The sequence below is a fragment of the Protopterus annectens genome, chromosome 3.part1 (genome assembly GCF_019279795.1).
Source record: "Protopterus annectens isolate FY-2018-M chromosome 3.part1, PAN1.0, whole genome shotgun sequence".
NCBI lineage: Eukaryota > Metazoa > Chordata > Ceratodontiformes > Protopteridae > Protopterus > Protopterus annectens.
In genome coordinates this window covers 55,193,391-55,220,336 of record NC_056732.1, presented here as the reverse complement: position 1 = coordinate 55,220,336, position 26,946 = coordinate 55,193,391, and the positions used below count along the sequence as shown (strand labels likewise).

The 26,946-nt window shown below is 40.2% G+C and overlaps 1 protein-coding gene across 1 annotated transcript in view; it reads right to left on the bottom strand.

Annotated features, from left to right (window-relative positions):
- LOC122797630 (neural-cadherin-like) overlaps window positions 1-26,946 on the bottom strand; it is a 796,015-nt gene that overhangs the window by 626,143 nt on the left and 142,926 nt on the right. Inside the window, exon 7 of the mRNA XM_044066174.1 lies at window positions 10,720-10,862. Within this exon, the coding sequence (XP_043922109.1) occupies window positions 10,720-10,862 (143 nt within the window). The remainder of the gene's footprint in view (window positions 1-10,719; window positions 10,863-26,946) is intronic.

Here is a 26,946-nt window from a genome sequence, read left to right as displayed (position 1 = left end):
GGCATCCACTTTCCAAGCTTGACTGTGGGGAGTTCTGGTGCAGAATTTGTTTAACTGGTAGTTCTGGGGGGGGGCAAACAGGTCTACCTCTGGTGTCCCCCATTTGTTCCTCAAGAGCTTGAATATTTTGGGTTCCAGTTTCCATTCGTGTGGGTCCATGAGCTTTCTGCTTAAGTTGCCTGCCAGTGAATTTAGTTTGCCTGGCAGGAATTGAGCTTGCAGGTTCACTTGGTTCACAGAGCCATAGCTAGTCTGTAGAGTGGGTAGGAATGGGTTCCTCCCTGCATGTTTATGTACCAAATAACTGTGGTGTTGTCTGTCTTTTCCAATAGTTGTCCTGTAAGAATAAGGTCTTTGAAGGCTGTCAGAGCATTCTGTACAGCTAACATTTATTTTTGATTGATATGCAGGTGCATCTATTTTGGGTTCCATTTGCCCTGAATGCACTGCCCTGCCATGTGAGCCCCCCATACATAGTCTGATGTGTCTGTTGTTAGGGTTTGGGTGGCAGGGGGTGCAGTGAAAGGGAATCCTTTGTTGTGCCAGCAGGCCTCTGCCCACCAACAGAACTCTGCTCTTAGACAAGGAATGATAGGAATTATTGTTTCTAGGTTCTGAGAATGTTGACACCATAGACTTTTTAGATACCATTGAAGTTTCCTCATATGCAGTCTTGCATATGGAATTAACAGAATGCAAGAGGCAAAGAACTCCAGGGCTTGCAAGCTTTTCATTGCAGATAGCTGGGTTTTTGTGGCCAGTAGATTGTCAAATAAACTTGTTTCTCCGGAGTGAGGAATGCCATCTGGGAAGTTGTGCTCAAGCTTGTTCCCAGGAATACAATCTGTTGGCAGGGTACTAGGTATGATTTCTTCTCGTTGATAGTGTACCCCAGTGAGGTTAGAAGTCTCTTTACAAATGCTAGGTGTTGTAATAGCAAGTCCTGACTTTCTGCCTGAATCAGACAATCGTCCAAGTATGGGTCATCATCATCTTCTTTCGGCTGTTCCCGTTAGGGGTCGCCACAGCGGATCACCTGTTTCCATTTCTTCCTGTACTCTGCATCCTGCTCTGTCACACCAACCACCTGCATGCCCTCTCTCACCACATCCATAAACCTTATCTTAGGCCTTCATCTTTTCCTGTTACCTGGGAGCTTCATCCTTAGCATCTTTTTCCCAATATACTCAGCATCCCTCCTCAGCACATGTCCAAACCAACATAATCTTGCCTCTCTGGCTTTGTCTCCAAACCTTCCAACCTGGGCTGACCCTCTAATATACTTATTCCTAATCCTGTCCACCCTCGTCACACCCAGTGCAAATTTTAACATCTTTAATTCTGCCACATCCAGCACAGACTCCTGACTTTTTGTCAATGCCACTGTCTCCAACCCATATAACATAGCTGGTCTCACATCCCTCTTCGAGACCTTCCCTTTCACTTTTACAGGCACTCATCTGTCACAAATCCCTCCTGACACTCTTCTCCACCCACTCCATCCTGCCTGTACTCTCTTCTTCACCTTTCTTCCACACTCACCGTTACTCTGAACTATTGACCCCAAGTATTTAAACTCATCCACCTTCGCCACCTGTACTCCCTGCATCCTCACCATTCCTCTGTCCTCCCTCTCATTCACACACATATATTCTGTCTTAGTCCTGCTGACCTTCATTCCTCTTCTCTCTAGAGCATATCTCCATCTCTCCAGGGTCTCCTCCACCTGTTCCCTACTCTCACTACAGACCACGATGTCATCTGCAAACATCATAGTCCATGGGGACTCCTGTCTGATCTCGTCTGTCAACCTGTCCATCACCATTACAAATAAGAAAGGGCTCAGAGCTGATCCTTGATGTAACCCCACCTCCACCTTAAACGCATTTGTCACTCCCACCACAGACCTCACCGCTGTCACACTACCCCCGTACATATCCTGTACCACTCTTACATACTTCTCTGACACTCCTGACTTCTTCATACAATACCACAACTCCTCTCTAGGCACCCTGTCATATGCTTTTTCTAAGTCTACAAAAACACAATGCAACTCCTTCTGACATTCTCTGTACTTCTCCATCAACACTCTCAGAGGAAACATCGCATCTGTAGTACTCTTTCCCGGCATGAAACCATACTGCTGTTCACTAATCATCACGTCCCTTCTTAACCTAGCTTCCACTACTCTTTCCCATAACTTCATGCTGTGACTGATCAATTTAATCTCTCTGTAGTTACTACAGCTCTGCACATCATGGGTAAATCTGAATATTTCTCTGCCTGCAAAATGCAATGGCTGGAGCTAGGCACTTTGTGAATACCCTGGGTACAGTAGATAAGCCAAAGGGAAGCACAGAGAAACTGATAGTGCATGGAGCCCACCCTGAAATGTAGGTATTGTCTGCAGGATTTCCTTATTGGGATGTGCAGGTAAGCTTCTTTTAAGTCTAGGGTTGCCAGCCAGGCATCCTTGGCTAGTATAGGAAGAAGCAGTTGAAGAGTTAGCATTTTGAATTTTGGAACCACCAGAAAGGTGTTGAGAATAGACAAGTCCAGGATAGGACGCCAGGAGTTTTCTTTTCTGGGAACCAGGAACACTGAATAAAAACCTTGTCCCTTTGTTCTGCTGGGACAGGTTGAATAGCCTTGATACTGAGGAGACAGAAAACTTGCTTTTGGGCCTCAGCCCACTGATTTGGGGGGAGGTCTGGCCATTCACATGGGGTTGGGAGTGAGTGGAAGTGGAATATGTATCCTTGGGAAACTATGTTTAAAACCCATTTGTCCTGGGTAATGAGTTCCCAGTTTTTTGCATGCAAGGCAAGCTTTCCTCCTAATGGAGCAAGTAGTTGAGCAGGACTTGGAAGAGTTAAGGATAAGCCATTGTGCCGTTTTTCCATATGGGGGTGGCTTACTACTCCCTGGAAGAGGGAGCTCCCCACTGCTTAGATCTGTGCGTAGCCTGAGACTGAAGTCTTGGTGGTCTGCTGCTCCTGGGTTTGGACTGAGAAGGCCTGGAAGGGACTAGAAAAAACAAGTTCTTTGAAAGCCAATGCCTAATGAATCTAGGAGGCTGTACTTGTAAGAAATCTTTAACAGTTTGCATAGATTTAGCTTCTTCCTCCATCCTTTTGAGGACTTCTGCTATGTTGCCAAAAAGGCCGCCTTGGTTTAAGGGAGCATCCAGTAATTTAGCTTTAACATGATCTGGCAAGTTTTGTTCCTTAAGCCAAGTATGCCTTCTAAGTACAGACCCAGTGACAGCAGCCCTGCAAAATGCTTCTAAAGCATCAAAACCAAATTGCAAAGTATGTTTACCAACTTGTTCATCAGAATGCATTAACTCTTGCATATCTTTGTGTTCAGCATATTCAGGAATCAGCATCATTTTCTGTTTAAGTAGTCCCATAATATGCTGCTGATACTTTAACATATGAAACTGGCAATTTAAAGCCCTAACGGCCAAAGTAGCAGAAGTGTATACCTTCTTACCCAATCTGTCTAAAACTCTAGAGTCCCTATCAGAAGGGGTAGGATTTTATGGCAGTAGTAGCCTTAATGCCTTTTGGTCCTTGGGAAATGGTCTCTGGATCCACAGTAGGATTCTTGAAGAGGAATTTGTGAGAGTCAGGTACTCTGTAGTACATGTCTGTTTTCCTGGGAGCTGGGGGCAAAGTGTCTGGGGTAAGGCTGGATTCCAAGAAAACATCATCTACAATCTCCAGAACAGGAGGGATAGCTAGAGGCCTGTGTTGAGGCAGGAGTGAAAATTCCCTAAGTCTCTTCTTGGACTCAGAATAGTCCTGGCTTTTCCCAGTGGAAATACTCCCTAAGGGTATGCAAGGTTTCACCAAAAGTAAAATCTTCTGGAGGGGAAGCAGTGGGAATGGAATCCTCTGCATCAGAATCTTCATAAGTAGATAAGGGTAAAGGGTCTACTTCATGATGTCGAAAGCCGACAATATCAAAGCTAATATTGTCGGCACCACAACAGGGAAAGCGCAGAACATTGTGCAGGTAAACAGAAATCTCCATAGGGGGAGATTTTACCTCTATGTAGTGCGGTCTCTGAGTTGGAATATTTAAGTATTGGGGGTGTGGGGGGTGCAGGGGGGCTTGCTCCTTTGCCTACGCTAGTTATTTTTGTTTTTTTTTTTAAACGTTATTCAATGTTTTACTACATCGATCACTAGAGGTCGACCTTTAGTGATTCGATGTAGTAAGATTTCGATAATGTGATATAGACGCAAATAAATCCTGGTAGTCAGAAGGTACAGAGATATCAGATTCCTGATCAGAAGAATCAGAAGGAAAATCAGTTCTAGGTCTCTTAGAGGAGGAAGGCTGGCTTCCCCTAATTAAGGTAATAAGGTCTTAACCATTCCAATCATTTGTTTTTGAAGCATATGGGCCTGAGAATGCGGTTTGGTCATCAGTTTTCTAGGTGTAGTGCGAGCTTTAGGCTTGAGGAATTCAGTATTTCTAGCTTGAAACGAAGTCGTCGGTTTAATATGAAAGTTGGTAGGCTTGAATATACCCTCAGAAGTCGGTGCCTGCACAGTGGCTCTGGACCCATCCAAGGTAGAGAAATCCACAGGTTCCATAGTCGAAAAAGCATCTCGCAGCATACCGGACTCTGAATGGGTCTCAGTAGAGGCCAGCAAATCTGTAGTAGCAGGTATCAGGGGCTGCAAAAGTGCCTCACTGAGTACCGGCGGACTGGCGACTAGCTTAACGGAAGAATCGTCGGCAGTGTTGGACCTATGCGGTCTGTCTGTCTTTATCCTTATATTTTTTTCGGAAGATCGGTAGTTGGGTGGCTTAACAAAGCCATTTTGGAGTACGGAGATCGAGAACGGAAGTATTTACAAAAATAGCCGGATGACAAATAGTTTGGGTGTTGAACGAGGCATAAAACCGACAGCGAGGGACGTCGTGGTCTGGGCCGAAACAGGTGACACAGTAAAAATGAAAATCTCTATGAGGTATTTGCTTTCCATAGGCAAGACAATTGTTAATTTTTTCTGACATCGGTTAGAACAAGGAAAAAGGATCCCCAATGGGGTACTTATCTTTTTGAAGACTTCAGGTCTGAAACTCGAAAACTAAAATTTCAGGAATCGGCCGACCGGCACTTGCAAACTGCTTCTGCTTTGGGCACCGCACATCAAGAAAGACTGATGTAATGGAGTCAGCTGCATGTTTTATACCCCTGACGACATGACGTCATGGAAGAAGCAACAGCATCCGATGCAGAAATACGAAGACTCTGGTATTCAGGCCGGCTGAGGGCTACCTGCAGGCAGATAACCCAAATGTGATGACTGCAATAGTGAAACACGAAGAAAATCAGGTAATTCTGGTGCTGTTTGTTTTGTGGATTCGCAGGAAGTCCATCAGAGTGGGGTCTGACAATGCCCTGTATGCCCGGCATAGATCTCCCCTCAAAAGCCTGTAGGAGACAGAATACAAGGATAGGGCCTTGAGGTGGTCTGCACAGGACATTTTACTTGCGCCCTGTATTTTTTTAGTGTGTAATCTCTGTGGACATTCCAATTGTTGGATATGCCTGGTTAGGTACATACCAAAGGGGGCTTTGTATTCAATGATAGCTCTGATGAATGCTGAATACAGTGGAACATTGACTTCCTTGGACTTAGATGCCATACCTTTGTTTATAAGTTATGCAATATAGAATGTTTTCCTCAGCAGTGCAGACACATGATGGTCAAAGGCTAAATTACTATCCATGTCCCTAAGTCCTTGACTACTGGGTCAACTCTAAGTGGTGTGATGTCAATATGATAGTTACCAGGGATGGATGACTTTTCAAAGGATACTATTATACATTTCTTGGCATTTAGTTTTAGTCCATGGCTCTGACACCAGTTGTTTGTCTGTGTCAGCCCCTCCTGGAGAATATTTGTGTCAGTGTGAGATTCAATGATAGCAACTAATTTGCAATCATCTGCAAATTTAGTCAGCCAAAGACCACTGACATTGGCCTTGACTTCTGTGAAGTAAATGCCAAAAAGGAGCAGTCCAAGGACTGATGTCTGAGGGGACTCCATTTGTAGCTGGCCTCTTTGTAGAGGTGGCTTCCTGGGTCCTGTCTGTAAGCCAGCTGGCTGTCCACCGGGTGACATATGGGTTACCTCTTGAGTTTGTCAACAATGCCCAAGTGGGATATTGTGTCAAATGCCTTGGCCAGGTCAAGGTAGGCAGTGTGAACAATTTTGCCCTCATACATTGCTTTTGTGACCTTCTGAAAGAAGTCCACCAGGCTGAGTAGGCATGATCTGCCCTTGATAAAACCAAACTGGGTTGGGTCCAGTGTCTGGAGGTTTACTATATCTCTATTGATTATCTCCATGCTAATTCTTTCCATGGCTTTACATACAAGAACAGTGAGACATACGGGTCCGTAGTTTCCAGAATCTGTAGATGGCCCACCTTTGTGCAGAGGGATGACTGTCGGCTTTCTCCATTCATGAGGCACAAAGACTGTTTGGAGGCTAGTGTTAAATAGTAATTCCAGAGGCCCTGATAAGTCATGTTTCCTGCTATTTAGAAGGCATCCTGAGATATTGTCTGAGCCCATTGATGCAGGGTTCTTCATCTCAAAGAGACAGTAAGAACCTGTTCCCTAGTGATAGGGTGAGTTATATTTGATGATACTTCCTGAGGAAAAGTTGAGAAGGACAGAGGGGTAAAGTTGGAACTGAATTTATCAGGCAGGTTTGCTATGTCTTCTGGCTCAGTATAGGTGGCTCCATTTGCAATGAGCTCTGCACACAGTTGTGTATTGCCTTTAAGGTTGTGGACATAGCTAAAGAATGCTTTGTGGTTGTCCTTGGCCTGGGAGGCCAAACACCTCAAATTTGGCTTTGGTAGACTTTATTTGTCCTCTGAGTTGTTTGTTTAGTTTAATGAGAGTGCTTTTACCCTGCTGGGTGCTGCACCTCCTAATTTTTTCCATGATTTTCTTCCTCCTGTTATACATTCGATTGATTTAACTGATTCAACTCTTTCTTTATTGATACTATTAATTCCTTGGCCTCTCACCTCTCTAGTGACAACACTAGCATCCCCGACCTTGCATCCTCCAAACTACCAACCTTTAGGCTACAACCCATCTCCACTGCCTTTATACAAAAATGTATCCACAAACTCAAACCATGCACCCCCTCGGCTGACAAACTCCCATCTGAATTCCTTCAAAAAGCAGCCTCTGAAATTGCCTATCCCATATCCATTCTCATTAATAGAACTGTAAATGAAGAAACCATACCTGACATCTGGAAAATCTCTCACATCATACCCTTACATAAAGGAGGTAACTCCTATGAATACTCTAATTATAGGCCCATAGCTCTCTTGTCCCCACTAGCAAAAATCATGGAAAAATGTGTTCACCATCAGTTAATGGACCACTTAATAAAGAACAACATTCTTACTAACTGTCAACATGGCTTTAGGCCTTTTCATAGCACAACCACCGCTCTCCTCTCCTTTACAGACCTTATTAACAAGAATCGTAATAATAACATCCTGTCTTCAGCTCTCTTTATTGACCTGTCTAAAGCCTTTGATATGGTTAACCACTCTATTCTCTTGAAAATTCTTGAATCTCTCTCCGTAGAATCTAAGGCTGTCCACTGGTTTAGTTCCTATCTTACAAACAGGAAACAAGCCATTCTCTGGGATAACAAACTCTCATCCCTTCTCCCAATCTCACTTGGGGTCCCCCAAGGCTCTATTCTTGGACCACTTCTTTTCTCCCTCTTTATAAATGACTTACAAATAGCTATTTCCCAGGCTACTTGTATACAATATGCTGATGACTCCACATTAATTTGCTCTGCTAATTCCATCTCTGAACTTCAAATTAATACTCAAGCTGTTTTCTCCAAAGTTGAAACTTGGTTCTTAAAATGATGCCTACTCCTAAATGCTAAAAAAACCAAACTCTTACTCTTTAAGCCTACTACCAGATCCCCTACATTAGACTTTACTATCCTATGTAACAATGGAACTATTATATCACCTGACCCTACTACCAAACTGCTAGATGTCACGATTGACAACAACCTTACCTTTGATTGTCATATCAATAATACCATTAAATCTGTAAACAGGAAACTCGGCTCTCTCTATAGAATTAAAACTTTCTTAACCTCCCCAGCCAAAGCTACCCTTGCCCACTCTCATCTTATTTCTACTCTTCTCTATGCTTCACCAATCTATACTAATCTCAAGAAAAAACTATTTCTCTAAACTATCTACCACGTACAATCATATAGCTAGATTTGTCACTGGTAAACCTTTCAGAACTCACCACTGTCTGAATCTGCAGCAACTTAACTGGCTTGAACTGACAAACATGTTGCTTCTTTCCCAACTCACATTTATCCAAAGAGCATTCTACCAACCTCACAACACACCTATACTCTCCAACCTCTTAACCCCCTACTCTAATCTGAACTCCCTCCGTTCATCAAGCAAACTGCTAGTTACCTTAACTAAATCTAAAAACCTAGCAGGTGATTCCCTTTTCTCGAATACCATTGGAAAACACTGGAATCAACTACCTACTGAACTTACTTCCATTGCATCTACTGTTCTGTTTAAACAAAAACTCAGAATCTACCTTAAAAGCCACTGGATGTATCCCTGCTCTAATCCTGACTAAAGTAATTTCCTTCAGTTAATCCTTCTTTTCTCTTCCCTATTCTTCTGTACCTCCTGCTTCTTCCCTTAGCTTTCTTTCTCTACCTTTACAGACTCCTTTCTTCATTTTCCTCCTTATGGCTATGAATCTCTTTCGAACAAGTATTTGTCTGTTTATTTCTGCTCTCTCTCTATTGCTGCTTCTCTTTCCTTGATCTTACACTCTCTTCTTGGTGTTAAAATATGTTAGTATGTTCAACATGATGTTACTTAGTTTCCCTAAAAGTTAAGTCCTTTTCTTTCTTTTGGTAACATTTTCATTTCTCCTTCCCTGCTCTTACACTTTCTGTTTTCTTGGTTTTAGAATTAGGTATTAATGTGTATTATGATATTATTTGGATTATCTACATAGGTAAAGTTCTATTCTTTTGTGTAACCATTTTCTTTGTTTATATCCTACCAGTCTGTATTTGTTAATTGTGCTCATGATGTATCTCCTTTTGTCTAAATGTGGAGCTTTTCTCCCCGGGCCTCTGCTGAAAATGGAAATATATCCAGTTGGACTAGCCCGGTCAACAAATGTAAAATAAAATAAATAAATAAATTTTGTGATTCCACCAGGGGGGCTTGTTTTTTTGAGTTAGCTCTGTACTTCTTCCTGGTGGGTACAGCTGCCTCTATGCAGCAATTAACATGCTTGTACAGGGTTTCTGTCAACAGTTCTGCATAGGCAGCAGTGTTCTCAGGGTTTATGGGGGCATAACATTTTGCCAGGTTCTTACTTAATAGCAGAAGTATTTCCTGAATATTCCAGGTTTGGCTGGGGGTCCAGCTTTTATTTTTACTTCAAAGGACACCATTTTGTGGTCTGACCTTACCAGGGAAGGCATTACAGTAGGGGGTGTGCAGCCCTCACCCATATTAGTGAGTACTAGATCCAGTATGGTTGCACTCTTGGTTGGTGTACTGACTATCTGGTCCAGGAGTTTGTGTTTACAAAATCCAGGAATCTCTTTGCATGTACGTTTGATGTTGTATAGAATTTCCAGTTAATAGTGGGGTAATTAAAGTCACCCATGACTATGGTATTGGGTTGGATGGTTAGTGTTTCTAATAAGTTTAAATACATGGTATGGGTTTCCTGGGTCACAGAGTTGGATCTATAGCGTGCAAGGAAGTGGTACTGGATTTTGTCTATCGTGATTTGAACATGGAGTTCAAGTGCATTGTCCTGCTTCACCAGCCTTGAAGTATATTTATCTTTGACGTAAATAGAGACCTCCACCTTTAGTCCCTGCCTGTAAAGTAGCTGGCTTAAATGTGTGGAAGGCATTATAATCTAGCACTGTTGGTGTACTATCTCCAGCTTTAAACCATGTCTCAGTGGCCACACAGACATCAGCATTCTGTAGGGTGAAGAGAGCTTCTAGGGGATGGAGTATTTTGTTTAGACTCCTAGCATTGAGCAGTAATACATTTAGGCTTTCTTGGTTTTGATTTGCTAGGTCGGAAGTACTTTCAGTTTGGCATTGGCTAAAAAAGAGTGTAGTCAGGACTTATCCCTCAATGTCACTATGTCAGTCTCAGAATTGTTAAAAGGTATAAATAATTTCCTGGGTTAATGCTTCTTATCTGAATATCTTGACATTAGTATGTGGCCACATATTTCCAAGGCGAACAGCCTATATAGTAGTACAGAACGTACTTTTCCTTGTATGTGTGCTGTCATCTGCTAATAAGAAGACATGAAAGAGAACACAAACTATACCATTAAACATGTAAAAAAAGTGCAAAAATCCAAACAAAACACTTTATGAATGCTGCAGTAGACGTTGCAAATTTATTAGTGTTCCGTCAATGAAAGTACGAATAAACTTGCACTATCTCCTGTGGAAGAAATGAAACACAAAAGTAATGGATTTAAAAAGCATAGCAGATTCACACTTTTATATTTGTTTTTTTCTGAGAATGGATTACTGATTTTACATCTGCGTCCCTCTTTGCATTCTCTATGTGTCAGCGTACCATTCCTCAGCCCCTTCTCACCGTTGTGGCTGTCCATTTCAAAGTTTCCTTCCTCATTGCCTCCATTGATTTTATAACTGACACTATCGCCATCTGGATCCTTGGCATGAACAATGGCCACTAGGGTATTTGGGCCAGCATCTTCTGACAAGAAGGTTTTGTAACTAGTAAAAAAAGAAAATAAAGTGTACTATTAAAATGCAGTTCATGCAACAGAGATTAAAGCTTTATTGCAAATATGGCTTAGGTAATGCAGATCAATAAAGAGATGATGTATGATATTCAATGCCGTATAACTAAGACATGTATCTTCTTGCTATTACAGAGTAGCAATCTGTTTTGAAGGTGTTCCCACAGTACAGAAAGGCTGTTTAGGATTAATTGGTGCAGTGCAATATGGGTGAGGTGCGTATATATATATATATATATATATATATATATATATATATATATATATATATATATATATATATGCTGCCACTGGAACAGATCTGGCTAGTAGCGCTGTAATCAGAGTTTCACTCAAGTCAGAGAGCGGATAGGGATCCTGAACACAAGCACTCTTCTCTGGGAAGACTTCCAGGAAAAGAGGAAAAGCATTTGTACCAAGACGTCTGACGGAAGCTCATAGAACTCTGAGACAGGTTCTCACTCTGCATAAGGAGCCATGCAAGAATCAATACATCTGATATAAGATGGCTCCATGCAAGAATAACTGCAATACATGCATCTGCTGTAAAATAGCTCCATGCAAGAATCAATACAGTAATACAAGATGGCTCCATGCAATATACAATGGCTCCATGCAAGAGTAACTGCCGTACATGCATCTGCTACAAGAAGGCTACATGCAAAAATTGATGCAGTACATGTGCCTGCTATAGGATGGTTACATGCAAAAATCAGTGCAGGACATGCATCTGATATAAGATGGCTCCATGCAAGAATAACTGCAGTACATGCATCTGCTATAAGAAGGCTACGTGCAAGAATCAATGCAGTACATGTGCCTGCTATAGGATGGATACATGCAAAAATCAATGCAAGACATGCATCTGCCTTAAGATGGCTACATGCAAGAATCAATACATCTGATGTAAGATGGCTCCATGCAAGAATAACTGCAATACACACATCTGCTATAAGATGGCTACATGGAAGAATCAATACATCTGATATAAGATGGCTCCATGCAAGAATAAATGCAATACATGAATCTGCTATAAGATGGCTACATGCAAGAATCACTGTAGGACATGCATCTGCTATATAATGGCTACATGCAAGAATCAATGCAGTACATGTGCCTGCTGTAGGATGGTTACATGCAAGAATCAATACATCTGATATAAGATGGCTCCATGCAAGAATAAATGCAATACATGAATCTGCTATAAGATGGCTACATGCAAGAATCACTGTAGGACATGCATCTGCTATATGATGGCTACATGCAAGAATCAATGCAGTACATGTGCCTGCTGTAGGATGGTTACATGCAAGAATCAATACATCTGATATCAGATGGCTCCATGCAAGAATAAATGCAATACATTAATCTGCTATAAGATGGCTACATGCAAGAATCATTGCAGGATATGCATCTGCTATATGATGGCTTCATGCAAGAATCAGTACATTAATATAAGATGGCTCCATGCAAGAATACATGCATCTGCTTTCAGAAGACTACATGCAAGAATCAATGCAGTACATGCGCCTGCTATAAGATGGTTACATGCAAGAATCAATGCAGGACATGTATCTGCTGGTATGATGGCTACATGCAAGAATCAATGCAAGACATGCATCTGCTGTAAGATGGCTCCAAGCAGAAATAATTGTAGCATACAGATGTGCTATAAGATGGCTGCATGCAAGAATAACTGCAGTACATCCATGTGCTGTAAGATGGCTGTCATTTGAATCTGTCTGTAACCATCACTCTCCTAGCTGCAACACTTGCAATCACCATTATTAACACTTGCCAAGCAAATTCTCCTTGAGCAACTGACTACAATAGCACATGGTGCAGGAAATGCATTACTGGAAAATGAAAAGGAGCTCCGAGAAAAGCCAAGAAGACTGTTTGCCACTGGGATAGGAATGCCCTGTGGTTAACCTATAAATATTCCATCTCCAGGTCAAAACTGCTGTTGATTTTAACTTGTGCTTGTTGTTTGTTGGGATGTGATAACATGGCTAGATAAAATGTTTTCCAGTTGAAATAAGGAATGCAAACATGACAACCCCTTAAACAAGCATCCCACTTCCCGTTATGCTGTTCACAAAGTTGCTGCAGTTCACTGAGGAGAAAATGATGCACAATTAACTTTTACAGCCAAAATTTTCAATATGACTGTGCCAGACTTCTCAGCCTTTCCTCACCAAAATGCACAATGTCATGGCTAACAGGTGTACATAATGTGGTGTGACACATAATACAATTTGAGGCTGGAAATGTTGCAATGTTACAGTACAGGAGAATTAAACGTGCTACAGTTTACGTTTTTTGTGAGCTGTACAGCCCTACATTATTTCAACTTTATGATTTAAATATCAGCAGGCAGTGTGTTAAATCGTCTTGTTCCTAGAGTACAGGGCTGTGTCAAGGAGTGCACATCAGACGGCTTATGCAGAATTTCTATTAGCTACGTACCACAAGGGCGTCAAGCTACTTTGATGCCCTTGCATGTTATTGTAGAACCATTTCAGAGAGTAACTACATACACTGCAGGGTCTATTAGTACCGTTAAGCTGCACATGTAAGAGGTATAGCCTAGTGGTCAGGGACTCTACTACTAGATACCCTGAGGCAGCAACTCTGTCTTCTATTGAGGCAGAAAAGATAGTAATGTTTGGTTAGAAATTCTTTAGCAGGTCACATTTCCCAAGAGAAATACCTTACAAACAGAAGTGCAATTTCATGTCAAACCTGCTGACTTATTTTTGGAATCATTGTGGAGTAAAATGTTTAATGACTACTCACCACCATCTACAGATTAATGATCTGATAGAGGTGTGTTTTTCCACATTAAAGACTATGTTGATAACATTCACAGACAAGTTCAAGTGGGTCTAAGGCAGATATCTGCTCCACCTCCCCATGTTGTCTTTTCATACAGAAAGGTGCCCTGGGACTCCCCAGGATTTTCACCTTTTGAACTGCTGTATGATCACAGGGGTGAGGAGGCCCTTAAGATTTAATTTGGGATGATTAGAAGAGTGACTGTCATACCCATAAAGAATTCTGTTGTGGAATTTGTCCTAAACGTTAGAACCAGGCTTACAGAGAGCTTGTGAGGATGGCAGAAAAGCACTTAGTGCAAGCATACCAGAAGCAAAAATGTCTGGTAAGACCAGAGAACTAAGGCAACAGAATATTCTTTTGGGCAGAAGTTGTTGGTGCATTTTCCAGTTTTAGACATGATAAACTGAAGGCAGCATGGATAGGTTGAACACAGCATGACAGGGTCCTTTCACTATTGTGAAAAAGGTAAGTGATGTTAATTACATGATAGAATTAACAGGCAGTCACATGTTCTACCATGATTACATGAGGACATCCACCCATGAGAGAGACACTGATACTCCGTATCTGTAGTCAGTTACAGAAGGAACTGGCAGATGATCGTGAGATATAACTATACAGTGAAGCTTTTCTGATGTCTCTGTGGACAAGGTATCCCTATCACAGCACCTATGTCCTACCCAGGCACAGGTGATATGGTTAATACTACTTCAGTTCAGGAACATGCACTAAGCCGGGGTGTTTCCACTGAATGAAGTAACGTGTGGACACAGGGTCCCAGTGGTCCATCAGACACATCACTAATAATGTGCCTGATTTAGCCAAGCAGAAGAATTGTAAGAGGTGCTTGACCTGGGGGGGTCATCCAGGAGTCCAACAGTACCTGACCTTATTGGTGGTGCTGGTACCAGAGAAAGAGGGCAGCACCAAGGTGTGTGTGTGGTCTATAGGAAACTGAATATTTACACAGAGTCAGATACTTACCCCATACCCAGGGCAGGTGAAGCCTTAGAGAAGTTGGTAAGGGTAAATATTTAACTGCTACTGAACTTGCCAAGAATTACTGGCTGGTACTTGTTGACTGCAGTGAGGGAAAATTTCAGCTTATGTGACCACTTTTGGGTTATATGGGTTCACCAGGATGCACTTCTGGAGGAGGAATGTTGCAGCAACCTTTCAGAAGATGGTAGCATGCATCCTAACAGTAGCTGGAGACTATGCTCTTACTTACCCGGATGATATTGCAATCTAAAGCTGGTCCCAGAAAGAAGATGTACAACATGTTAGAATGTTGGGCAGACTAATAATGGCATTATGGGTAACTATTAGGACCAACAAGTGCCAAGCAAGCAAGTATTTTATATGGGTCATAGAGTGGGCTCCAGAAACAGTTAGCCAGGGCCCAAAACACACAAATGGGCATGTGTATATATACACACACACACACACACACACACACACACACACACACACACACACACACACACACACACACACACACACACACACACACACACACACACACAACTTCCAGGAGTAGCATGCAAAATTCTCCATTTCCCCACAGCTTTCATCCTGGCAAGGGAATACTGCCACCACTCTAGGTATTGTACTTCAGACCCACCAGCTACCATGCTATTCATAGCCAAACAAACTAATAATACACATAAAATTGTAATGTGTAGCATGATCTTGCCAACTTGAGTTAGATACCTGCAGCTTGGCAATCTATAGTGCTAAATAATATCCTATCCTCACAGAATAACGAATGCATAAACAAATACCACCCACAAGATGTTAGAAATAAATAAATAAAAACTTTACTCAGATAATAAAAGTTTAAGACACTGCTGATATAAATGAAACCTGCAGAAATAAAGACAGTTGAACAATGAAGACAAAATAATAATCAGCTGCACTGAGACAATACTGAAAGAAAATGTGTAACCAAGCAATCAATGTACGAGCCAAAAGGATACAGAGTGTCTACCTGTAGTACAACACACTATACAGGGCAGATTGCAAGTAGCAAACTCACATGTATTTCATCACCTCAGTGTCTTCCTGTGAGACTGACTAACTTTGCAATGCTTTTAGCTCAAAATATATATTTTTAGTTTATATTTTATTCCCCACAAAAGTGAGAAGTGTAACCAAACAGTTTTCCCCACATTCAGACTCCCATAGGTGCATGGGTCAGTTTTACATTTATATATTAGTTAATGCTTTCCCAATTCTGGTAAGCAAGCTCTTTAAAGAGCTGAATAATTGCATTTTTCATGGTGTTTAGCTTCCTGATTCAGTTTTACAACTTACCTGCAATTACTGGCAAGCAATCATGCAATTAATAATTTCCCATGAATGCATTTTCTTACACGGATACTTCAGTTAATAATTTCCCATGAAAGTGCATTTTCTTACCCAGATACTTCAGTTAATAATCCCATGAAAGTGCATTTTCTTACCCCGATACTTCAGTTAATAATCCCATGAAACTGCATTTTCTTACCCCGATACTTCAGTTAATAATCCCATGAAACTGCATTTTCTTACCCCGATACTTCAGTTAATAATCCCATGAAACTGCCTTTTCTTACCCCGATACTTCAGTTAATAGTTTCCCATGAAAGTGCATTTTCTTACCTGGATACTTCAGTTAATAATTTCCCATGAAAGTTCATTTTCTTACCCTGATACTTCAGTTAATAATCCCATGAAAATTGCATTTTCTTACCCTGATACTTCAGTTAATAATCCCATGAAACTGCATTTTCTTTCCCCGATACTTCAGTTAATAATTTCCCATGAAAGTGCATTTTCTTACTTGGATACTTCAGTTAATAATTTCCCATGAAAGTGCATTTTCTTACCCTGATACTTCAGTTAATAATCCCATGAAACTGCATTTTCTTACCCTGATACTTCAGTTAATAATCCCATGAAACTGCATTTTCTTACCCCGATACTTCAGTTAATAATCCCATGAAACTGCATTTTCTTACCCAGATACTTCAGTTAATAATCCCATGAAACTGCATTTTCTTACCCCGATACTTCAGTTAATAATTTCCCATGAAAGTGCATTTTCTTACCCGGATATTTCAGTTAATAATCCCATGAAACTGCATTTTCTTACCCCGATACTTCAGTTAATAATCCCATGAAACTGCATTTTCGTACCCCGATACTTCAGTTAATAATCCCATGCATCTGCTTTTCTTTTCTTTCTTTTTTTACATTGACAAAAAAAAAGTCAAGGTTATCCATGGTTTCATTCTACAGAAACACGCATATTGCAGACTAAAGTGCACAGATGATCAAATACAAATATAATCCACCTGTCATAAATGCAATTTCATAATGCAGTCTTCTGTTACATACTTAGAGCTCAAAATAGCTTACAGACATCACATTTGTTAGTTATCTCTTCCTTGACATCACATGCTGAATCAGAATGTGACAGATACGTGAGCTGCATATACTTTATAAAGTCTGTAGCAGATAAATTAATATGTTCTGTAATCTGCAACATGTGTATTTTGCAGTAGTATGAAATGATGCATAATTCTGTGACCCTTATCTATGAAATGTATAAAATGTACATTATGTTTGTAGATTAATTTTATAACTGCCTCCTGCTGAAAATCACGTGTGTGTGCCTTTTTTATACTTTAATTTGTTTAGGCCTGTGGTATGACTTGAGACTCCATACTCATGGTAGCCATCTGATTTAAGATTTTAGATTTTTATAATAATTTATTTGTACCACCATGAGTTGCCTTTGTAAGCTAAACAATGGGGCCCAAATTTCTTTCGTTATTTTTTATCTTCTAAATTATGTTCTTCTTTATTGCCTTTTATCTCTGGTGTGGTCCATTTACTCTATTTGGTTTGAAACCTAATGTTCTTATAAATGGAGCTAAGTTAAACCTGCTGACTGATGTTCTATGTAGTTGTTGTTTTTGGCCTGTTCTCGGTTTTGGCCTGTTCTTGTTTTTGGCCTTTGACTGAATGGCTTTCTCTTTTCCTACAACATGAAATCACGGTAGATATGCAGCTAGTGTCTGTATACTTTTCTTCTTTTTGTTATCTGTTAATACACTATGTGTCTACATTTGTAAATGATTGTCACATGTATCTTGCTGTTCTGTACCTCTTACGTTCTACTGTTGTTTTATTTATATATTGTTTTCCTTCTTTCTCATGGAGCTATGGACCACTTCATGGTCTCTATTTCTCGTGGAGCTAAGGACCACTTCATGGTCTCTATTTCTCGTGGAGCTATGGACCACTTCATGGTCTCTATTTCTCAAGGTTATCCATGGTTTCATTCTACATGGTCTCTATATGTCCTATTTTGGTGCACATTTTAACCATGCATAATGCCACTGTATATAATTATTAATTCTCATTTTGAATGCTATAGCCTTACTGTATCCATGTCTAGTGACACATTTTGTCAGTCATTCATCACTGAAACTTTTCTTCACAGCTCTCAACCAAAAATGTGATCATCCTATTTGCAATGTGAGGTCTGTTTGGTTATACTAATGCCATGTTTATTGAAGACCAAATTTGCAGACCACACTATCCTGCCACCCCTGCTGACCTTGGAAACCTCACCACAATTTCATTATTTAAAAGCATTTTTATAGAGAGTTGTAACCATTGCACACAGAACCCCCCCATCCTCATCTATAAATTTATTACCAAGGTCACATCAACTTGCAGAAAAAAGAAACATCAATATCCTTGTCACTGTGACCTGAGAGGTAGTACATTTACAGATCCGAGGCATGAGTGTAGAATCCCAGCACAAAAGGGGTGCACTACCTTAGAGATCACCATCCATTAAATATACTGGAACAATCTACCATGCATCCATAAAATTGTCTAAAGTGCACTGGTTGGGATTCATTTAAGTGCAGTAAACTAAAGTAGAACCAAGTATCTTGGCTACTGAAAATACATTAATAGACAGACATGCAGACAGAAAAATAGTGAGGTTACTCAGTCGAAATATTTCAGGGTGCACCTTAAACTTTTTGGCTTTCATTTGTGCCCCCTGAGAAGCACATTAACCATGGCTCCAAAAACCTGTGCTAGCAAATAAAATCTGGTTTTGCTATGGTGGGGCTGGATATTGTTAATATCATGACAATGGTCTTCTAACTATTATTTCCCTGAAAATGTTACAGTGTATCCTAACATGGCGTACATAATAAACTTTACTGCAAAATACATCACAGATGACTTAGGTTTGTTTAATAACATTACTTAACAATGTACAAAAACAATTTAGGAAAGAAAATCTTCTTCTTCTTTCGGCTTTTCCTGGTTAGGGGTCGCCACAGTGGATTACCTGTCCGCTCATGATTGGCAGTGGAGTTTTACAGTGTCGAGTTGCCAGCCCAGCACCCAACCTTCCACAAAGGGCACACACACACATATACACACACACACTCACACCTAGCGCCAATTTAGAGTGACCAATCCACCTGCAGCATGTCTTTGGGATGTGGGAGGAAACTGGAGCACCCAGAGGAAACCCACGAGACCACAGGGAGGACATGCAGACTCCGCACAGAAGGCACCCCAGCCGAGGATCGAACCGGAGAACCTCTTGCTGTGAGGCAGCAATGCTAACCACTGCACCACCGTGGCCACCCAATTTAGGAAAGAAAATAAAAACACTAAAATGTTGCTGGTGACTGGACTCATTGTGGTGGCAGTCTCACCAGGCCTAATGTCCTGGATCCTGCCTGTGAGCCAGCTGGCTACTCAGTGTTTTGCATACAAGGTTGTGCCTAATTCTATGAGTTATTTACAATGCCTGAGTGGGTTATTGTACCAAATGCATTAGCTAGGTCAAGGTGGACAATTTGCACCATCTTTCCCTTATCCATTACCTTGGTGAACCAAGTTTTAATTTTGGTTCTGTTTAATAAACAATCAGTATATTTACTTCGTGGTGGTTTATCTACACTTTGCAACAACGTATTTCGTGGTGGTTTATCTACATTTTGCAGCAACATATCCGAGGTAATTGGACAGCCTTTATTGTACCGGAGCAGCGTTGAACTTTTCTCTTGTGGTTTGATATTATTAGAGCCCACTGAGGCTGTGTTCTTGGCCTTAGAAAGCACATCTAGGGCCTGATCCCTAGTGATAGTTGGGGGGTTTATTTTTGTTGGTACTTCCTGAACGGGAGCTGTGGTGTGGTGGTAAGTTGAAGATGAATTTGTTATCCAGTAGATTTACTGTATTTCCTGGCTCCACAGATGTGGCTCCATTTACAACCAGTTCAGCACACTGTTGTGTACTGCCTTTGAGGTTTTAGACATAGTTAAAGAAAACCTTATAGTTGTCCTTGGTCTGAGAAGCTATCTTTACCTTAAGATTGGTTTTGTTTGACTGAATTAACCATCTTAGTTGTCTATTCAGCTTGATGAGATAGTTTCTTATCTTTTGGTGTGTTGCACTTCCTAATTTTAACTAAAACTTTTTTTTCTTTTGTTGTACATTCTGTTTAACTTTGGATTCCACCAGGGTGGTTTGTTTTTGAGTTTTTGAGATTACTTCTGGTAGGCACAGAAGAATCTATGCAACTATTGACATGCTTGTACAGAGTTTCTGTCAACAATTCTACATAGGCTGCTGTGTTACCTGGGTTTGGAAATTTTGACAAGTTATTGCTTACTAAAAGGTAGTTTATGCTGGAATAGTTTCTAACTGTTACAGGGTTTACTGGGGTTATAGACTTGATTTTTAGTTCGAAAGAAACAGCTTTGTGGTCTGACCTTACTAGAGAGGATATGACATGGCGGTGCGATTGCTGCAACATTCTCCCATATTTGCAGGTACCAGGTCCAATATGTTTGTACCTCTAGTGGGTATATGCACTATTTGTCTAGAGTGTTTGTGTTTACAAAGTTTAGGAATTTCTGTGCCTGAAATTTTGGGGTTGTATAGGATTTCCAATCTATACAGGAGCAAATAAAGTACGGTATTTGTTGAATAGTGAGTGTCACCGGTAGGTCAAAGTATGAGTTACGGTTTTCATGGGTCATACAGAGTGACCTGTAGCTTGCTAGGATATGGTATGGGACTATGCTTGTTATTGATGTAGAGTGAGACACCTCTGCATTTAGTCCGTGCCTGTGCAGCTGTGGGTCTAAATGCGTGGAAGGCACTGAAGTCTCACACTGATGGGGTAACACTGATGATGGAACACTGAAGTCTCACACTGATGGGGGAACACTGAAGTCTCACACTGACGGGGGGACACTGAAGTCTCACACTGATAGAGGGACACTGAAGTCTCACACTGATGGGGGAACACTGAAGCCTCACACTGACGGGGGAACACTGAAGTCTCACACTGATGGGGGGACACTGAAGTCTCACACTGACGGGGAGACACTGAAGTCTCACACTGATGGGGGGACACTGAAGTCTCACACTGATGGGGGAACACTAAAGTCTCACACTGATGGGGTACTCTCCACAGCTTTCACCTATGCCGCATTAACTGCACAGATGTCTGCATTCTCCAAGGTGCGGAGACCCTGACAAGAGTGCTGCTTTTGTTTAGACTCCTGGCATAGAGCAGTAACACCCTTAGAGTCCCTTCAGCTGATTTTGCAATGTTGGAAGGTTTGTCAATTTGGCATTGACTAAAAAAGGCTCTGTGTGGGAGATCAATGCCTTAGCTAATTTTTGAAAGCCTAGATGGGACAGGTGTAAATGATCCTTGACAAGGCAACATGGTCTGTTGACCATATCATCCCATGCAGACAAATATTATATCCCCTTACAAAGACACCAGAAAAATGAAGTATTAAAGGCAAACGTCCAGTCATCTGTTGTTCACATTGTGGCATCATCCTTTGTGAAGGTAGATGCACATAATGTCTCTCTTCTTACAGTCTAGGGAGGTACATCTCAGGTCTTTTACACCTACAAGAACTATGATGGACTAATACTGGTACCTGTGGTGCAATGACTTGAGTGCATGTGCAACTTGGCATAACCTGGCTCCTGATAGGCAACTGACCAATACTTTGCTCAGCTGGAAAGAAGGGCACAATGGAATCACTTTTGACTAAAGTCCTGGGTAGTGGGTTATCTTGCCTCATGGACATTGTAGTTGAGGCTTCACTGGTTGTGGCTGTATGTGTAGTGTTGGGTGCTGTATTTGTGTACTTCTGGCAACCTGATAATTATTATTATGAAAGTTTTAATGTGAGACTTTTGCCAACAGTGACATTGTGTATACACATATTTTGCATACTGTGTTTCTTTAAGTATTAAATGGTTTCCAGTGAGCATGAGACAATTGTCACATTGTCTCAAGATACCCATACCCACTAAAATGGCTGCAGAGTAATTGGAAAGATATATATCCATGAAGTTAGGTACTCTGTTGGGTGAGCTACAAGGGTGTGGTGCCCAAGGGATTAATAGTAATCCAGGCAGAAAATGAGTGAATGAATGTCCTAGCAAGGCAAGGTCAGTTTAAAAAGTGATACATTTAACTTGGGCAATCCTTCAGACATGATAATTTTTTTAAGTGAATTTTGAACTTGCCTACAACATCCTTTATCAGTTACAACTTAGTTTCAGAAGTATAAGGTTCATGGCTAAGCTGTCTTTGTGAGTTTAGCCAATTTCCCTTAGTAAGAATCAAACCTTACATATCTTACCTGTGAGATAAACACATTAAGCATTATGCCACCTGCCAATCCAAAGCATTATCAACCCAGGTCTGACTTGAATCCACAATCTACAGCTCTAGAGGCTGATGGTTTATCCATTAGACCTCTGGGCCCATTCAAAGCCACACCCTGTAGGTGGCACCTGGATTTGAACTGGGACCTCTTTATCTGCAGTCAAATGTTCTACCACTGAGCTATACCCCCCACAATTAATATAAATTAAATTACATATAGACAGCAGTTTTGTACATCTTAAGAGAGAGACTGGATAAGCTAGCTAAGTGTTAAGAAATAGAAACTACGTCACTAACTGCTATCACCTGGCTCTTAAGTGACAACATACTGTCTTGCAATGCATTCAGATTATACAGCCTTAAAAAAAATTCAACCTACTCCCACAGAGAAAATTACATAACAAGACTGTGTAACTGTAAGAGCCCCACCATCACTGTCTCTGTGTTAATGAGATCAAATTTCACCCAAATGGCGTTCCTCCAGTTAAAGATGATCTCCAAGTAGTTCTCAAGGTTAAAAAGTTGCTACGTGTGCTTACCGTCAGCCATGGATGTAGCCAGGCATATGTCATGTAAATCAGCTTCATTGTTGTGGGACAGCATTTTGCCCATCTCAAAGTGATACATGATTGGGGTTCTAATAGTTATTTAATTATCCAATTACATGTTTTTAGTAGGAATACTTAACTGCAAACATTTCACCCTTTGTGACATATTTTAATTTATATACCATAGAACAAGGGGTGTTTGTGGAGGGGATAGCAGCAGAAGGCCTTGATGTACAGATCAGAATTTTTTTACTACGTCTGAGTTAGTTTTGACATCATTACACATTGTAGCCAGATACCAGATATACAACTGAGCTGTCCACAATTTTGCAGAATTCTGCCTCATGTTTTTGGTCTGTTCCTCATAAGGTTTGTGGGTTTCTGGCAAATCATTGAGGAATGAAGTCATTAAATAATGACAGGCATTTGAGTTTCAGACTTCTTAATCTTCAGAAAATGCAAAACCTGTTATTCTAGCAAATTTCTAAGATTACAGCAGCAATATTTAAAATCTGTTCCTATTTTTGAGCCTTTGTCCCACCATTACATTTGGCTTTGTGCAGATTTCTTGCACTAAGGAATTGAAGCAGTATGTACCACATGGGGGAGGTTAACAAAATGGAAGTTAATGTGCAGTTTCACCATTCCCCACCCTTTATGCTAGGGGGTGTGCCAATAAAAAATACTCATGTTCTTTGCCTTCCTTTCTGTATTTTCCTATGTTATGTGCTGAGTTCATGTCTGCTCCAGAATCCACCTGGTTAGGAAGTAATGCTACTAAGCAAGCCCATTCTGTATGTAATATAATCCAGTCACAACACACAGGTAAGAACCGTGGAAACTATCTAACAAGTTATGCCTTACTTCTAAACTCTCTAGCTATGATTGCACTTTACAATCTAATTAAAAATGTGCAGAATTACAGTTTTGAATAACATATTAGTTTAATTCAGGAAGTGGTCAATGCTTTGCTAACTATAATTTAGGATAAGAGCTGACAATATAGCAAAGGAACTTTACCAAGGAACTTCTCCACTTCTAGTGCATCAACGGCAATCGACTTAGCTTTCAAAGCAACTAGGAGTATCACACCAGGTGCCCAGCAATAATTGTACCTCCCCTTCCCTCCACATAATGGGGTTCCTTTTTTCTGCACTATTTTGCATAACTGAGTTTAACTAATCATGGGAATAGCTATGTATATTAATTGAAAACATTTTGACACTTTAGGATTCATTGTCTAAACAATATCATATCATTTTAGCGTCACTGTGCTAAAACTGGCAGCATAAATATTCAAGCATTTGATATTTTGCATTAAGCTATCCATAAATCAGTTCTTTGCATGACAAAACATAATTAATGCAAATTCTATTTGCCACTTCACATATGCTTATTTTAAAGGAAATGCTCATTCCTTTGGAATTGCCTTAGTGAATGATGAAGTCCTTTTAAATTATTCTGTCAATTTCTAAACAATGTTGGAAATTTATCTGGGAACCTATTCATGCAATGCAAAAAGTATGTTTTCTTCACATCAGTTGTTCTGATTTTGTCAAGCTATAATAATAGTACTTGAATACACAGAACATTTGCATAAAGGAAATATGATAATACCCTGTCAAAATGAGCATCAAATTAATTCATACACTTTGTTTGTAGAGAGAAGGAACTGCATGCCATGCAATACAACAGAAAAAACCCTGAAATCTAAGTATGTAGAGTGCTCATCGGATTATAGTTATAAAAACATTGCTTTTATTCCTTGTCTTGTATTTGATAACCAAATGAGTAGACCAGACCTAGTAGCCTTCTTGGCTGTAACCAGAACCACCGGCAACATGTAATACACTATTAGGTTAGAGACAATATACTACAAAAATAATACCGTAGAACATTCAGATGCACTATAATACAGTAGAACAACTTAATGCATGTTTATAATAAACATTAACATCAACTGATTTGATCTGTACAAAGAAATGGCACTTGTATTCATTTGATAAGAATGACACAATCAGCTGGTGTCTAGAGATTTCATAGCAAAGCAAAACAAAATCTCTTTCTCAATGTAGACCCACAGGGGAAAATAAAAACAATCCCCTACACCATCAATATATCTAAATTAGTTTCCATGTGTAGAAATGAATTGCAATATAACCTTGAATGTTTCTGCTTTTCATAAGAATGTTACTTAAAAAACTACAAGTAATTTACTGCTTGGAAGTTATTTTTACTAACACCACAATAACTTTGACTTTTCTCAAATAATCACTCATCTTCCATTTATAGGATTACTTGCTTTTTATGGCATATTTAACAACTACCCGCTGTCTTGATTTGTATATTGCCTTTATTCCACTAAATGACAAAGCATAAGCCTGATATGCATTATCTGTGCTTAAAACCTGTCATGCCTTGTTGCACATTAAGCTTATAACAATAAATTAACACTAAGTGCTCTGATTACACTTTGAAAATGAGAAAAAAATAAACTCAAGAGTAACAAGATTCATATATAGGAACCTCTCTGCTCTTACTCAAAAACTTTACTGTTAAAACACAAAGGAAACCTAGCAATGCTACGCAGCAGTCAAAAACAAAGCACTTTATTAACTAAGTTACAGCTTTAAAAGCTGTCACACACCTAAGGTGACCACAACGTAGTGTAGTGTTTCTTTTTAAACTGACAGTAACATTCAGGCAAGAGTTTAATACTATTTTAATAAAATAATGAAATGCAGTGCATAGTAGCTGATTTTATTAGATCATAGAGCTCCACACAGGATTTTAAATCTTTAGTATACCACCCACTAAAAACAAATGACAGAATTCCACATACATTACAAAGCATTTTAACTGTGTTTCCATTAGCAACCAAACGTTAAGCATCCTTGAAATGGATTTCAAAAAATTCAGATGTCAGCAACCATTTCTAAAATACATAACAGGGTTATGATGGGCTAACCAGTCAAAATCCTTTACATTTGGACAGGTTTTACTGAATAGCAGAGATGGTTTCTGTTGCACAGCTTCAGTTTATTTCCTTTACATTAGAAACAAGTACATAGGAATAGTGCAGGTTTACTGTATTCAAACTATTTATTGTCTTACAGCAAATTTTGGAGATGTGCTTAATATTTTGACAATGTTCCCTTTCAATGCCACATTTTCAGTGCTGCACATGTTTATTCTCCATTTTCTTATTAATTTTAATAAAACATGACTTCTTAACTACTAACCAATGTGCTTGTGATGGGTCAATGCATAGTCCATCATCTCTGGTAACAGTTACATATCACACTTCCTACTTTCCTTGTAGTCTAGCTGGTGTTTGGAACTCATGCAGAACAAGGTTATCACAGTAATTTTAAACACCTGAATCTGTAATTTAAAAGCCCTGTTATGGAATACACCAAACTCTGGGGGTAAGTAAAAGAAAGCATTTGCCTTTTGTTAGTGCAGAAGGTAACACACACACACTTGATTGGCTATGCTTCAATGTCCCAGGCTTGATTGGCTATGCCTCAATGTCCCATGCTTGACTGGCTATGCCTCAGTGTCCTTAAACTTCAGACACAGAAATGCTTTCTCTAACCCCACAGAGTACCTATTACATCAGTTGTGATGGGAGAAAAAGAGAGGAAATACCATCATCTCCCTGCTTACTACCTGGTCACTTAACCTTCTTCACCTATCCATTACTCTTTTCATGAAACGTTACTTGCTATGGTGCATGCTGAACTCTACCCACTTGGGATACAGAAAGTAACTTCAGCAAAGTCTTATATTACTCACAACTCAGATGGCTCAACAACATAATATCCAAAATGAGTTGCAGTAGCGGGCCGAAAAGATGGAGGATAACTTGTCTTCTGTGTGGCCAATTCAGCATCAGCTAGCATTAAGCACTGTGTTTTCTACGTTGTATAACTAGA